This window comes from Bactrocera tryoni, chromosome 2, assembly GCF_016617805.1.
Source record: "Bactrocera tryoni isolate S06 chromosome 2, CSIRO_BtryS06_freeze2, whole genome shotgun sequence".
NCBI lineage: Eukaryota > Metazoa > Arthropoda > Insecta > Diptera > Tephritidae > Bactrocera > Bactrocera tryoni.
This window is the reverse complement of record NC_052500.1, coordinates 39,376,928-39,394,549: the sequence shown is the minus strand read 5'-3', so window position 1 is coordinate 39,394,549 and position 17,622 is coordinate 39,376,928. Positions and strand designations below refer to the sequence as shown.

General features: G+C 35.7%; 1 protein-coding gene across 2 annotated transcripts in view; it reads left to right on the top strand.

Annotated features, from left to right (window-relative positions):
- Nucleotides 1-9,219: 9,219 nt before the first annotated feature.
- The window catches only part of LOC120768146 (polyamine-modulated factor 1-binding protein 1), a 449,193-nt gene continuing 440,790 nt past the window's right edge, over nucleotides 9,220-17,622 (top strand). For both annotated transcript variants that reach the window (XM_040094707.1, XM_040094706.1), the window contains exons 1-6: nucleotides 9,220-9,944; nucleotides 10,642-10,935; nucleotides 10,989-11,021; nucleotides 14,489-14,527; nucleotides 14,722-14,757; nucleotides 14,816-14,842. In XM_040094707.1, coding sequence (XP_039950641.1) covers nucleotides 9,312-9,944; nucleotides 10,642-10,935; nucleotides 10,989-11,021; nucleotides 14,489-14,527; nucleotides 14,722-14,757; nucleotides 14,816-14,842 — 1,062 coding nt within the window. In that variant the 5' untranslated portion in view covers nucleotides 9,220-9,311. The remainder of the gene's footprint in view (nucleotides 9,945-10,641; nucleotides 10,936-10,988; nucleotides 11,022-14,488; nucleotides 14,528-14,721; nucleotides 14,758-14,815; nucleotides 14,843-17,622) is intronic.

The window sequence follows — 17,622 nt, the reverse complement described above, 5'->3', positions numbered from 1 at the left end:
CAAATGCAGGATCGATGTGGAGCGCAGCGATGTCGAAATAGTTGCGGATCACGGCCGATCCAAAGTTACGCAGAAGCGTTTGTGCTCTGCCTCGAAAAAAGGGTATAACTTATGCGCTTAGGCCCGCAGACGAATCGAAAGTCTCAGCACGAGCGAGGGTGACGAAAAAAGTTGTAGGTGCTGGCGAAAGGTGTCGACGCGGCGCAGTGTCAACGAATTGCGTAAGCGAATGTGTCTGCTTTCTCGTTGTCCATCCTTTTTGATAAGCTTGTTGGTGTATAGGCTTGTGTTGTCGTGTTCTCAGCTGTGGTGAACTAAGCTTTCTTATTAGGGTGCGCCAGTTTTTCCCGGGTAGAGTGGGTGGATGCTTAAGTCATTTAAACATTACTAAATGTGTGGATAATATGTGTTTAAATTTATTAATGGAATTACTGTTACTTGATTGAATGGAAAACATTTACATTTAATTGACAAAAATACGTAGGTTGCTATAAATATTTCTGGCCTAATAATGTAAATAGGCATATATATCAACGAAAATGTTTTTTTTTGTCGATTGCTGTTTTGTTTCGGGCTCATACGCATAGATCCATGATTCGTCACCTGTGACGATCTTATAAACGTCTCTTGAAGCACCGCGATCGTATTTTTTCAGCATTTCTTTACACCAATCCACACGAGACTTTTTTTGAGCGATTGTCAAATTGTGCGCGATCCAACGAGAACAAATCTTTTTTACGGCCAGGTGTTCTTGCAATATCGAATGTATGCTGATGGGAGAAATGCATAGGCATGCCTCTATCTGAAGGTATGTTACATGACGGTCTTGCATTATCAGTTCACGTACGGCATCGATGTTTTCTGGCACAACGGCTGTTTTTGGACGATCTTCACGGAATTCGTCTTTGAGCGAGCGTCGGCCACGATAGCATTCGTTGTAACAGTTTTTCACAGTGCTATAGGATGGTTCTTCATACCATACAAAGATTTTAAAGTTGTGAAAAATTATCGCACGAAAATGTTCACGAGTTAATTCCATTTTTTGGCCGAGATGAATTTTTTAATTCCCTGTAAATAAAACAATTCACGATTAAATGACAAAACGTTCTGAGTGATGTTATGCTAAAAAATGTCAAACCTTCCAATGGAAATGTCAGATTGCACCTGACAACACTTAGTGTTGCCCTAGGCCAGAATATATATAGCAGCCCTCGTAAATAATTAAATAAATAGCATGAATACGAATACTCCACCGCGATGATCATCCAAATGGAGATTCCAAGTGCAGCCAGGTCCTTCTCTACCTGGTATTTCCAACGGAGTGAAGGTCTTCCTCTGTCTCTGCTGCCCCCGGCAGGTAGTGCGTCGAATACTTTCGGGAGCGTTTTTATCCATCCGCTGTTGTTGTTGTTGTTGTAGCGGCAGAATTCTGCCGAGTTCATAGTCCTTGGCCGGATAAAAATCCGGGTCCGTTCCGGTTACGTAGGCCCGACTGTCGTGGGAACCGCTGTCTGTTAATTCGCTGAGCTATTCTAATGTCGTCGTATAACTCGTACAGCTCATCGTTCCATCGAATGTGATATTCGCCGTTGGCAATGCGCAAAGGGCCATAAATCTTCCGCAAAGTGACTTGTAGAATTTGGTTTTTGCTCGCCGAGAGAAGAGCCTACTCAGTAGGTAGCACCTCTTAGCGAGAGTGATTTTGCGGTGGATTTCGATGCTGACATTGTTGTTGGTGTTAATATTGGTTCCTAGATAGACGAAATTATCAACGACTTCGAAGTTATTACTGTGAACAGTTACGTGGGCGCCAAGTCGTGAGTGCGGCGACTGTTTGTTTGATGACAGTAGATATTTCATCTTGTCTTCGTTCACAACTAGACCCCTTCGTTCACGACTAGACCCGTTGGCTTCCTTATCAAATTTCGAAAAAGCAGAACTAACGGCATCGGCTTATGCCAGCAGCTGTAGACTCTTATATAAGATTGTACCTGCTGGATTAAGCTTTGCAGGCCAAATTATTTTCTCCAGCAGTAGATTGAAGATGTCGCATGATAGGGAGTCCATTTGTCTGAAACCTCGTTTGGTATCGAACGTCTCGGAGAGATTCTTCCAGATCCTTAACGTCAGTTTACACAGCCACACTAGTTTTGCCGGAATATCAAATTCAGGCATGGCGGCATAAAGGTAACATCTTTTCGTGCTGGCAAAAACAGCTTTGAAATCGACGAAAAGGTGGTGTGTGTCGACCGTCATTTCACGAGTCTTTTCAAAGATTAGGCGAATGGTGAATGTTTGCTCAATTGTTGATTTTCCAGGTCGAAAGCTACATTGATAAGGTCCAATTAGTTTGCTGACGGTGGGTTTAATCTTTCACACAATATGCTCGTTAGAACCTTAAATGCAAAGTTGAGGAGGCTTATCCTACGTATTTGGCTCAGATTCTGTGGTCTCCCTTTTTGTGGACTGGGCAGAGCACACTTAAATTCCAATCGTCTGGCATGCTTTCGTCCAACCATATTCTACAAAGAAGCTGTTGCATTTTCCTTATCAGTTCTTCGCCGCCGTATTTGAATAGCTCGGTCGGCAAATCAATTGGCACCACGCGCTTTGTTCTTTAAACGGGTAATTGCTTTTCGAACTTTATCATGGTTGGTCAATGAAACGACGTCATCGATTGGGGAATCGGGTTCGCCTTCACCAGGCGTTATACCTTCACTTCCATTCAGCAGGCCGGAGAGGTGTTGCGTCCATAATTTTAGTATGCTCTGGGCATCAGTCACTAGAACATCTCTGGGGGTTCTACAAGAGTATGCTCCGGTCTTGAAACCTTCTGTTAGTCGCCGCATTTTTTTGTAGAATTTTCGAGTAATACTTAGCGAGCTAGCCGACAGCTTGTCAAGCTCTTTGTACTCACGCATTTCGGCTTCTCTGCAAATGCGTCTCGCTTCCCTCTTCAACTCTCGGTATCTATCACATTCCGCACGTGTTGTGGTCAATTGTAACGTTGCGAGGTAGGCAGTCTGTTTTATCTCCGCTGCGACTCGGCACTCTTCATCGTAGTTGTTCCTTTGCATTTTCCGAAAACAAATAGTTTCGGTTGCAGCTGTACGTAAAGAGCTTGAAATGCCGTATATTTCGGGCGAAGTCGGTCAGCCTCAACCCTTTCGGGATGTTTCCTCGTGTTGGCTGAATTTGTGAACTGTTGTGCGAAAGATATTTCTTTGTCCACCCTGGCGTTAATGTATCATAGGTGCGCTCCAAACGCTCATAGAAGGCATATTTGGTCTCATCGTCCTTCTCTTCCGTTGGAGCGTGGGCGCAAATCAGCGATATGTTGAGGAACCTCGCTTTGATGCGGATTGTGGCTTTACGCTCATCCACCGGAGTGAATGGCAGTACAAGGTGACGTAATCTCTCTCCCACCACGATTTTCACACCGAACTTGCGTTCCTTTATATGACCACTATAGTAAATGCTGCAAGGACCTACTCGCCTCAGTCCTTATCAGTCCTTGGACAGCGGTGATGTCAGCCTTTACTCTAACAAGGACATCAACTGGTTGTACAGCGGCATTTCCCAATTAAGGAACCGGACATTCCAGGTGCATGCCCCCAAATCGTAATCCTTAATTCGTTTGCCGTGGTCGTCATCAAAAGGGGGTTCTCTCATTCGAGCTGCTTTTCACAACCCTATGAAGGGGATGTTTCGCCTTCTCAGTTTAGCTCGTTTTCAAACGGATGTTCTTTGGCTACAAAGAGGATACTCTGTTAAAGACCGGAAGTCATAAGCTGCTTGAGCCATATGTAAAAGAATCGTTTCTGGCCACTCCCAAGTGAATGGTGATCAGAGAACTTTCCTCACTTGCGTGAACTTCTACACATGACTCCATCCTCCATATATACTATCCAAATTTTCTGCAAAACTTTACAATAAAATGAATATTACCTATGCGTTCAAGATTCGTTAGTGAACGCAATAGTGAATTGATAACAATCCGCTTGTGCGGACGGACAGACAGATAACTGGATTTCAGATTTTCTTGTAATCCTGATCATTTTTAAAGATATAATTATTCGATTAGATTAATTCGAGTACTATAAGCAATCCACAGGAGACAACTTTATTATACTCTGTGCAACATGTTGCGTTTGATCATGTATGTACCCTGCAGTGTAGCTAGGGCCACTGAAGGAAAAACCGTGCTCAGGGGTAAAAGGTAGGCCTCCTTCCTAAAGAAATGGGGCTCTATACAATTGATTAACACTTACTGCTTCAATGTTTTTGAAAAATAAGTCAAATAAGACGTAATGTTTTATGCTCTTATCCCTCCTGTATTAAATTGTTGAAGTTGGGTGGAACAAACTTGTTTTGTACGGTTTTGAAAATCAAACAAAATATTAAAATTTCATTGAAGTGAAAGGTATTAGTATGGCAACAACGAAATTGTGTCCATACAAAATGAACAGCTGTGTTGTTTTGCGTACATGCCGGCCATTGCTATTTCGCTGCCTTCTTACAAATGTTTACGTAGTAGGATTCACGACGCCATTTACAATTTACTGTCATGCTGCCATGTCGTGTCGCTTCCTATGTGTTCAGAGCGTCACTGTGTCCATAAGAACGTGTGTATTTTGTTATTTGAGAAAGGTTGCTTGAAGTCTGTCGCGCTCTATGTGTTTAGCACATTATGCATAATCTTCAAACTTATACCATGTTCAGACCGACATTTAATCACCAGATATCGGCTGTTGAGTAGTTTCTCCCACTAATCTAATAAATTTAAGCAGTCTCTAGTCACTAATTGAGAAATTTTGAGGTAAAGTGTCAATTTGCGACTAGTTACTATTCACTAAACAGTCTCAAGCGTTAGTCTCAAATTTGGGACCTGATAGATAGCAGGTCACAAAATTAAAAAGAACTCATTTTTGCCATTTTGAATATACTGAATAGAGATCATTTGTAAGTAACTGAAACACGAAAAGGTTAAAAATAAATAAATTTTACGTAAATTTCGTAAACATTATGAAACAAAGTCAACATATACATATATTTATTTTTATTGGTAATTATGTTTTTTGACTATGTTAAAGAAAATTTAATATTTGTTATCGACATATTTGCATCTCTGAATAATAAAATGCAAGAGATTTTGTGAGGATCACTGACAGTTAGCAGGTCACAAAACTAAAAAGAGCTCATGGTTGCAATTTTGAATATACCGTATATAGATCAGCATAGATATTAATCGATTGTCGATTTTTAATATTTTGTAAGGATCTCAAACACGTAAAAGTAAATATAAATCAAATTCACATAAATTTCGTAAATACTATTAAGCAAAGTCAACATATATATATTTTTTTATTAGTAATTATGCTTTTTGACTGGTGCATATATGTATAATAATTTAATTTATTTCTAGGATTTCAAAATGTTAAAGAAGAACTTAGGAGCAGCTGCAGCATTACAGCATATTAGGGGTATTCGCTTGCTCTTGCAAGATTGCATATTGCAAAAATACTATACCGAAATATACAAGGGCACGAGAGCACCCATTGCAGAATCTAGTGATATATGAACGGCTGATTCGGTCAATTTATTGTGAATGACTATTATGCATGGCTATTGTGAATTGGCGCACCTTCTGCATAAATTTTTAACAAAAAAAACTGTAACAAATCTTTATAATTTAAATAGAAATTATAAAATCTATTTAAAACTTACCTTCATCAACAATTTAACGACGTAATATGTCTTTATGTGAAATGGCAGCCAAAACAGGGTTGCAATTATATTTTTGCGTGACATTACACGCAAACACATGGGTTTTGGTCTGACATATTTTGCAGCCATTGCAAATAATTTTCTGCGCGTGTTTGTTGTTGTGCCGGTGCACCAAGAGGAAATATATGCAACTCTTGCACCGAGCAAGGGTTTTGCAAGAGCAAGCGAATACCCCTATTATTTAAACATAAATATCTTTTTATTGCACTTGTATCAAATAATACATACATACATGCAAATTCACAAATAAAGTAAGTTACATAGTTATTGAATTATTTTAAATAGATGACGCCTTTGCAAATTTCTTTAAAAATATTGAAATTAATAAAACAGCACAACCGATTTTGCATTTCTGAGGTTTGTTTGGTCAGACATCACAAATTTGTGAGGTAATTGACACACATATGGTACTTGTACCATATATGGAATTGTTACTACTTGTCTGTCTCAGGTATAAAACGGCAAACAAGAGTTGTTTTTTCATTTGTGACATGCTAACTATGAGGCCGCAAATTTGAGACAATGTTTTATGACTAACGACAAGAGACTGTGTTGTGAATAGTAACTAGTCACAAATTAAGACTTTGAGCCCTACAGCCCTATTCTGAAAAAACCTCCCAACTGAGTTGAGAGGAAAAATTTGAGAGGTTTCTTGTGAGGCATATTTTGTGAGGCTATTCTTGCTCAAACCTCATAAGAAAAAAGCTTAAAAAAGTCACCACGTGAGGTAAAAAGCTTTTTGCTGTCAAACAGCTGTTTTAATAAAAATAAACAAACAAAAACACAAATGGATAATAAAGATATGTAATCGTCTGTGCTTGAGGGTGAAACAATCCCAATATGGGTACAATCGATTGCGCCGTTTGTGCCCTTGATCCCAAATTTCGTGCAAAATCTTTAAGAGAAAATTTATTTATTTATTTATATTTCTTTATATCTATTTATCTTACTCCTTCTTTGTATCTGAAACATCCTGCGCGCTTGAAGGGAAATAAATTTCACTCCTCTTAACATCCATAATTAATTTCGAAATAATTTGCAGAGCTCTAGACACAGAGGGCTGGCTCATAGAGATCATATAACTATTAAAACGCAGATCAAAAGATATACTCGACTTCTGCACATCATGCGGCACCAATTCACCTATAAGTACTTTACATAGCGATTTTGGGAATCGAAATGTATTTATAATTGTTGTGTCTTGCATAGTAAAAGGATCGTTTTTGTCTCGTAAACCCTTCAAAATTTTCCTCCTAATCCCGATTCCCCCTCCTCAACAATTGCCGCATACACAAAGAACAGTTCCTCCATGCTATAACATAACATCCATAACACTCAAATATTTTTTAAAAAATGTCAAATATTGATGTAAAACAAAACAAACACAGATGTTTTGTATTATGATGGCTGCTTTCACACGTCACAGATATTTGTGATAATAGTGAGCATTTGAGCTTTTGAATAGGGCTGTTATTTTCTCCATTACACACATCTACATATTTATTGTTTACATTTTTTTGGAAATATTTAATGCCTATGAAACAAAGGTAGTATTTCAGTTTACTACATTGCCGTGTGTGTCACCAACGTAGTAAACAGAATACCATGATACCTTTACTATGGTATTGTTACTACATGTCTGTTTCGGGTATTACAGAGATTATCATAGATATTAATCAATTGTCGATTTTTTATATTTTGTGAGCAACTCAATCACGAAAAGGTTAAACATAAATCAAATTCACATACATTTCGTAAATATTATGAAACAAAGTGATATAGAAAATTTAATATTTGTTTTCGACATATTTATTTTAATTTTTTGTAAATACATCTTTAGTTACTTTCACTTACAGAATTGCAAAATCAAGTCACAAACATTGTCTCTAACAATTTTAGAGACTTGTGGCTGCATCACATAAAGAGAAAAAATGTAAACAAACAAATGAATAAACGCAATGAATCTGAATTCACCTGAAAATCGACTTCCCTAATAAAAAAACGCGTCCATTATTTCCATTATATGCAAAATATTAAAAAACAGGCGGGTTTTATAACAAAATACTATATAAAAATGTTTTCTTTTAATAATAATAAATAATTAAAATTGGAAAATCTGGGATATGTGCGAAACTCAAATAAAAATTGAATTGTTCGTTGGAAAGTTGTTTATAACTTAATAGTTGATTGCATAGATAAAGTGATGTCCAACTCCTCTCTCACTGGGAGTGAACGTTTTGTAATTTGAAGCATCATAGTATTGTTTTCAATGGAAAATGATTAAAAACATTTAATTATTGAGAGCTAACAAGCTTAAATCCTTTTATTGGGTATTGAGAGGTCAAAGGTCAGTTATTCTAATATACTTTAATAAGATTTAAATAACCACTATATAGTAATTTTTATTTATACTAAATGTTGGGTGTTTTAATTCAAATGCCCAAAAATTATTATTTTGTTCAATCTGGCCATAATGGAAAATGTTATAAAAAACGCTAATTTTGAAGCGCTCTCACACTGGAATAAGTTGGACATCCCTTTATTCCTGGTTGATTGTATGTCTTTTATGTACAAGTACATACCACATATGCACACATACATTTGCATGTGACTGTTTGCAGATCAGTGTTTCCATTAGGGTGTGAACGTGAAAATGATTTTCCTTTTTGTTTGCGATTATTCCGCCTTTTCATACAATATCCGTTATTCTACTTATTATTAAATTTAATGTACATATCTTCATAATACTTCTTTACCTTTGAGCACTATTTTACAGTTTCAAAGCACAACTGAGTTAAATTTATAAATGTACTATTGTAATATACATATGTACATATATAATTTTAATATGAAAATGTGTATATATAAAGGATTAATTTCTAACTTGATATTAGAGTTTACCGGTAGTCTACCGTTTAGGATGATTTATGACATTTTTACGAGGAAGAAATAATAAAAACCAAAATATCATTCCTTGGTTAAGTTCGAAAGTTTAAACAAATACATATATATGTATATTTTAAAGAGTGAATCATTAGAGTATTTATAAATTTTATTTTCTACCCTTATGTTCAAACATATTTATCAAAAGGCTTATATACACCCGTACATGTTAGGAATGTTTGCCAATTACCAGTTTCATCTACAATAAAATCCACACTGTTAATATTATAAACAAAAACCCAGGTTAGAAAGGTATTAGTATTGGTACTGCCCAATGCACAAATTGAGGCACAATTCAAGTATGAAACACGCTTAACGACATTCGTTCACAGTCGTTTTTAATTCGTTCAGAAGCAACAATTTGACTTGGAATTGAGTGTCACGCATATTGTGTATGACAAAAAAAAAAAGAAAAAATTAATAAAAAGGCATAAATACGACAAAATCTAAAAAAAAACGAATGAACACCAAAAATTAGTATATAAAAAATTTTTCTTTAGATAACATTTAAAAACTCAACTTGCCAAACAGATAAAATATTAAAAAAATTGGCATTGGGAAGGATTAAAACATCAATTCATATGAATCAAAATCTTAGTAAAAGTACCAATATGAGTGGCAGACTCAAGAATTCAACTCCTCAAACCCCCAACATATGTCCGCAAGTTCGTAGCCGACCACGTAACCGCCAATTTCGTTTAATGTCGACATCAGCAAATGAAGAGGAACTATCTCCCAATTCACCGCCCACTATTCTTAACATAGTGGTACCAAGTCATATAGGCAGTGAAACTTCGGTTGTAAGTTCTGGTTTAAATGCAGCATCGTTAAATGTGGTCACAAAGTCATCGGCGCCATTTGTGCCGTCGCCGCTGTTAGATTCGAACGAGTACTATGAGAATTCACAACATCCGCATTGGCTTGAAGAGTCTAATTCAACCATTAAATCGTCCACAAAGAAGTGCCAGTCAAAATCTACCAAAATTGAAAAAACGTTTTCTAAGGAGGACCACTTTGAGTCTCAACAATCAGCTAAAATCTGTCATCCTTTTAAACCCCTACAATATGACGTAAGCTATTTGAAGCAGCGTCTGGTCAAGTACCGTGCTGAAACAGAAAGTTGTGGAGATGCAGCTAAATTGAATGAGCAATTAAATGAAATATTTATTCGACGCTTGGTAGACATTGAAAATATGGCGAAAGGTGATACGGATGTAAGTAAGCGAATAAATGTTTCAGTTCATACTTTAATGTATGTATGTATGTATTTGAAAGTATGAACTTGTGAAACGATTTATTTTATTTGGCTCAATGATTTTATACAATTATCTACACAAAATACGGCTGTAGATATAGAATGTAACTCAAATTAATATGTGATTTTGTATAATTATTTCTTTCGCCATGCCAGTTATGAGGTGCACTAGTAGTAGCATGGAAATGGGATAGTTGTTTCGCTAGTTGGGTCTGAGTTTTTCAGTAGTTGAGCTTAGTATTCACACATATGTATATGCTCACAAGGATTACCTAGATCTTGATTTTAATCATCAATTTATATGAATAATAATACCTATGACAGATAGGTGGAAGGTAACAATGCTTACGAGTACGCAAACTAGTTATGTATATCAATTCTGGTCAACAGTGTTCATGGTTTGGATTCTGTTTCGTGGTACAAAAATCATAATAAACATACAACGAAAGGAGAAATAGAGAATACTCAAAATACACACGACACAAGGAATAGAATGTCCATTCCAGGCAGAAATATCCATTTGTATAAACATATCACATTCTTAATTTTGATTTTTATTTGGTTTAATTTAATTAATGTTATGATGGACAGCGAAAGCGGAAAATTTGCTTAAATTAGAATTACTTTGTAATTATATTAACTTTTATTTTCAAAAGATCAAGCTTGTAACTTATCAGGAATGGGTGGATATGCTAATGCAAATCAACGAAGTTATCATTTGTAATATGACAGATCTAGAGAGCGAGGTTGCAGAAAAACTAGAATGCATGAAACGTCGGATTCAATCCAGCTGTAGTCAAACCAGCAATAATGAACATAAATATCGTCAGGACATTTGTTCTCTAATGAAACTCATAAAAAACGCCTATCATCACGATAACTGGGATATTGAGGGGCTTGAATTTCAGACGGTAAATCTACCTGAAATTTTGGGCACGAGAAATATCACTGTAAGATGTTTTTTATAAATAATTTCATAACAATGTAATTCTATTAATTATAGTGTTCGGACCTGCAACAATCAAATATTATGACGGTGAGTGGATATTTGTATTTTAATATTATATTTTTAAGTTGAATGATTGAAATTACGAGACAATAGGTTTTCGTCCGATGACTAATATTTGCGAATTTCGTCATTATCCACTAACATAACATTTCAAGTCTATATACAAATTTCTTCTAAGTAATGAAAAACTAGCGACAAACATGTACATATATGTACGTATTACCAAAAAATAAGAAAGGGGCAAGATAAGAAGGAAGGGGTATTTAGGCAAAGAGTAAATTTAGTTGTTATATTTTTAAATTTGTAGGCATGCTTCCAATAAGAAAATGAATTTATGCTATTACACCAAGTTATGTTAAAATAAGCGTCCGTTTTACGCATTTATGTATGTTCAATAGTATATATGTACATATGTATATTGTGACAAAAGAGTACCCGAAAATTGTAAATAAAACGGATTTTCCCAGTCCTAGAAACACATGAGTGGTTATTTGGTATGACCTTTAGTTCCTTCGGCGAATTTGGTTTTATCTCTTCGATCGATTGAAAACGAGTTCTACGTAGCGGCAATTTCCGTTTGGGGAACGAGGAAAAATCAAACGGAGCCAAATCTGTTGAACACGGTGGTTGATCGATGGTATTCATTGCGTTTTTGGCTTTAAATTCGGTCACAACCGTACTAAAATTCAGCTTTATCCGGAAGAGTCGAGCAAGAACGCGTTTCGTATCCAAAATATCCACCAAAATTATGAGCGAGAGATGTCGAGCTCTCTTACCATCGCCTAACACTTGTCTAACGATTACCATATCCTTCACTCTTTTAATATTATCATCAGTTGAAGAGGTTGTCCAGAACGAGGCATGTCTTCAACAATCTTTCGACAGTTTGTGAAGACTTTGTACCACTTGTGAGCTTGTGTTTTTGATAAAACTGAATCACCGTAAATATTCGCTACAATGACGCACACGAAATTTGCGACCAGTTCTTTGTTCGATATTTGCATTGTATAAACCTACAAGTAAAAAATCCTATAATTTTCACCCATAAATACGCAGTCGAAAGCTTATAGAATGACAGAAATTACATTAAGAATGCAATAGAATGAGGGAAGACTCAGGGTAAAAGCCCAGGCAGTTCGTTAGGGTTTCCCAAATATTCTACTACTAAAACGGCCAAATGCCTTAGAAAAGCACGAGTGTGTTGCCGTGTTATGCTATCCAATTTATTATTTTAAGTACGTTTTTGTTAAATTTTCAAATGTATTTCGATTATTAAAATTCATAAAGATTAAATTTACCTAGTTTTAATTAAAATTTTATTTATTGTATATATTATATGGGTGAAAATAGCCCTCCGGGGAAACCTAATACCCAAAAAATATCAGTAACGCGCCTATACTGCAACCTCTTTATTATTTTTAAGTCCTTTTATTTAAATCTCTGTGCCGAAAAATCAACTATTTTGATCAGGTGATCTCAGCTATTGATGATTCTTTTGTTACTTGTATAAGTATTTCTACAATGGATATTTTTATCCATTGTAAAAATCTCAACGCACTACTAAGGTGTACCGACTTAAGCAGCTGCTGTAAACAAACTGGTTGACAGATCGCGCTCATATTTGGCATAGATTAAGGACAGTCCTACCAGCTTAGCAAAATACATTTTTTTTGTAAATATCATCCCGGAGAATTTAATAACAATTTCCGGGAGCTTTTTTGTCCCAATGTGTATTAAATAAATGAAGTAATTTTGTTAATTTGTCATTTTATTTAAATAAAATAAAAAAGATAAAATATGTAAAGAAAATTTGGCTAAATGCCGCCCTAAAACTTTTGTCATAGGCAATTGCTTAAGCTGCCTATATGCACTGCCGTGCCGTATCTGCGGGCCCAATGCTACGTTATTTGATGGGGTGCATAACGTAATGCCGATAATCAGCTGATTTCGACACTACAAAAATTTAAACAAAGAAATAAATTTAATACTTATGAAGTCACCTGGCTATCGACTTCCTAAATTACAAAAAGCGTCCATTATTTTCATTTAATAGAAAATATATAAAATAAGACAAATTTTTTTAACAAAATACGATATATCAATGCTTTTTGTTAATTAATATTAAACGATGTGAATTTTTAATGTTAAAAACAACAGTTTAAAATTCTACAAGTACAATAAGGACAGTCTAGATTATTGTATAGATTAAATATAATCTAATTACTTCAAATTTTTGGTCGGAACATGCTGTAAGCATTGCGCAGCCATGCTTATCAGTGTGGCAGGTTCACCGAAACTCTGCGCGACCAAAACGTACACCATTTCGGCAGGCTAAAGCCTGCTGAAAACGCGTACTCCAATCAACCATCCGAATGTCTCGGCCGACAGACGGAACCTCACCGCTACATACTTCGTCCAAAGCGTGGATTCCACCAAACACTGAAATAACAGCGTGGCATTCTCATTGGCCCTTTTCGAAAGATTGCCCACCACGAATTACTAGCGCTGTAAGAGACAGATCTGTGAGCTTGTTCTTATGCGCATTCCAAATCATGCTCGGCAAATTGCAAGGTAATACAACCTAGAAGCAATACAATGTAAGTAATTGGTATTTCCTACCTTAGAGCAGAAATATTTTCAGTATAATTTCGATCTGGTCGTTCAAGTCATTCCAATTGCAAAGCGTCAAAAGTTACCAGATCCAGTCAACTGTCAAAGTTTTGTAGGTGAGCGGTTCTCACATTTCTAGGGACAGGAGAGTTGGGTTTCTCTTTTTCTCTGAATTTAACGAAACTAGAATTATGCAACTGCAGATAAAATTCCTGGCTGTCGACTATAATCGACGTTCGGCAGTGCGCGGTCATGTCGTGGCCGTCGACTATAGTCGACGCTCGGTTGTGTTGGGTTATCTTTGGGCGTTGACTATAGTCAACGCTCCTACCGGAGTGGTTAACGAACAAGGCAGTTTTTTTTTGGACACACCATGTTGTACCAGCCAGGCATATCACAATAGAAAATCCCATTGTCTGATGCATCGCCAGGCATTGCGGCTACTTTATTTATGTTACTGTTTCATCTGTTGTGAATGCATGTGCGTCGTACGACCATCATCTAACAAAGTTGAGAAAAAGTTCTGTCGTATTTTAAGATGAGTGCACCCAACAAAAATATGATAAATACAGTCACAAATTTCGCGCTAGCCTAGCTGCGGAATTAAACGTAGTACTTTTATAAAAAAATGTCGAGACATCAAAGATGTTCGTAATATTTCATTCGGCTTTAAATCAATCTGTATGTGTATAATACTTTGGCTGCACGAGAACATAGCTCAGTATTCATAGCTTTTGTACATATTAAAATGTGCATATTTGTCTGTACATATTTATTTAATTATACTTATATTGTTACACATTATTCGCTTATGTTATTTAATACTTTATTTATTTCTTTACATAAGGCTTATAAAATAACTAAACGTGTATTTTTATTTGCAGCTAGAATGCGGCGAAGATGATCGAGACTCCCCCAATAGGGTGCGTAGGCGCAGTATTTTTTAAGCTTCTTCGTGTTTTATATGTTTATAAATTATAAAAAGACATAATTTTCAAGTGATATTATTTCAATTGTTGCTTATTAAACGTATTTTGTATAACCTTACTTATTGTAAAATACATACAAGTATGTCAATACATCTGTAAATATATCGTTTTTCTTAAACTATTTGCAGTGTTGTCTTAAAGAGCCCGAGTGCGTTTTGCAAAATGTAAGTATGTTAATCGCACTTCAAAATTGCAAACAAATTACAAATAATGCATTTTCAGGTTGTATTTGATCCGCCTGATGTTGGGGTGAGTGACATATTTGATAATTTTTATATATCAGTATATGTATATCTGCAGATATTTTTTTGTTTTTTTTTTAATTTATATTTATTTGTAATCTATCAATTGACAATATTTAAATACATTAATAGTGACATGATTGATTGTTCTCCAATGAGACTAATCAATATATTCTTAAATTATTTTATTTGCTTAAACTTCTTAAAACTACTTAAAATCTATAAAAAACATTTTGAGATGTCAATTGAGAACAAATAGAGGCTCAATTAATTTTTCTTTTTAAAGTAATAACATTTAAGAATTTAAATCACTTTTGTGGGAAAAATGTGGCTCTTTTTTATTAATAAAATGCAGAGTTCCGTTTACTGCAAAGTTCTTATTATTTCTATAAGAAGGATCCACTAGAATTGAATATTTATTATGTGCTTATACATATTTTTCTTGTTTTATTATATTCTTTGCCTTCTATATATTTTTCTTTCCGTTGACTTGAAAACGATGTCCGCTGTAAACCCCAAAGGTACTGAACCACACTGTATCCAGTTTGATCTAATTTAAAAGAAAGGATAATTAATTCCTTTAATATCTCAATAATTTAAAAGTAAAACAAATCCTAAATAAAAAAAACATATACGTGTATATATATTTCTGAGCATAAACAGTCGAGCAAGAACGCGTTTCGTATCCAAAATATCCACCAAAATTACTGGAGAGAGATGTCGAGCTCTCTTGCCATCGCCTAAACTTTTGGATTTGACAAGATATATTCACGAAATTTGGTATAGATTATTTTCTAAGGCAACAATGAATCTCCGAAAAAATTCTTCAGATCGGATTACTATAGCATATAGGTTCCATACAAACTGAGTGATCGGAATCAAATGCTTGTATGGAAAACTTTGGCATTTGACATGGAAATAATATAATCTCCGAAATTTGTTCAGATCGGCTCACTATAGCATATAGCTTCCATACCAACTGAATGATCGGAATCAAATGCTGGTATGGAAAACTTTTGCATTTGACAAGATATATTCACGAAATTTTGTATAAATTATTTTCTAAGGCACTAATGTAATCTCCGAAAAAATTCTTTAGATCGGATTACTATAGCATATAACTTCCATACAAACTGAGTGATCGGAATCAAATGCTTGTATGGAAAACTTTGGCATTTGACATGGAAATAATATAATCTCCGAAAAAATTTTTCAGATCGGATTACTATAGCATATAGCTTCCATACAAACTGAACACATAGTTACTAAAAGAAATGCACCTGTGAAGGGTATATTAGCTTTGGTGCAGCCCAAGTTAACTTTTTTCTTGTTTTTGGAATTAATTTATGTCATCCGACCTGTATAAGATCTTTGCTTTATTGAAAACTAGCTGACCCCGCAGTCGTTGTCCTGCGTGAAATTATGTGTTTAGAAATGAAAAAGTTGAATTTATCATTTCACTTTTTTTCAGTGTATCGCAGCTTGATAAACAACATTTTTTGGTTTCTGTTCCGGTGTACTATAGAAAAGATGGTTTTCCAACTCGTGAGCAGGCCACGTGTATCTGGCCGAGTGAAAAACATAGCATTTCCAAATATATACCATACACTATGCGACTATCCTTGTGTCTCAAATGCAATTTTCACTGGAAACTGAATACGTTTGAACTGAAATGGCAAATCGTTAGAACTCAGAGGAATTCGTAGAATCAAGCATTCTGCCCCCCAATCAGTCAGGTTCCATTACACAGTTTCGGCGCCTGAAGATTGTGGAACATAATCTTCAGATCCAACTTTGAGACGCAAATGATGCGGTGGCATACCAAGCCTATTCAAAGAATTTAGAAATTCCACGATCGATCAATTTGTATGAGCGCAAGTCTCCCGGAATTTGACTTTGAATCTTCCAGTTTAAGTCAATAACATCGGTATTTTTGGCAGCTAACATTGCGCGTGCACTTAAGGAATTGTAGTTACGATAATTTGTCCAATGTCCGAATATTTGTGATGAGTTCATCTTTGGTGAATTGGTAAAGGGAAGATGGAATTGATATCAAACCACCGGAAGTATCAACCGGAATTTACCCATTTCCAATTCTTAGCGAATACGATGTAAAATGTCTTCGGCAATGTCATTTTTGTTCGTATTCCATAATTGACGCTAATTTGATGGCTGATCATCGCGAAAAGTGGTCGAACTTCATTCCAGTGATTATCATGTTCCAGCAGTTGTAATTGTAATTGTATGTATAATATCAAGATCACTGACGAAAGTTGAGAAAAAACTCGAAATGTTAATTTTGTTGCTGGGGGTGTTTTCTCTGTCTGTATTGTATTCTCTGTGTTGAAATAGACTATTTGGTCATTCTCCAAATTAACTGCGAGACGCACAACGGTCGGAAAACGTTCATGAATCGCAAATGTAAATATCAAACAAAGCGCTTTATTGCAGTTCACGTATCGATCGTATCGTTCAAGATCAGTAACCGCCATGTTGCTTCCTTTGGTGACGTATTTACACACGTATTTTATCGATTACACCAAACTGCAATACGCAACATTGACATGACTTGTGAATGTGGTTTAGACAACAGTGGCGAATATGGTACGATCCATATGTTGTCGACTTCGATGTGTTGTTAACTTCGATATTCACGCCTCTAAATTGAATGCTAAATGTTCTACCATTGTTATCTGGTGAGCGACGCTGATACATTGGATATCCATCATTTCTAGTTTGTGTTTCCGAAAGAAAAGCTCCTGGATAGTGTTTCGTACATTTATTGTC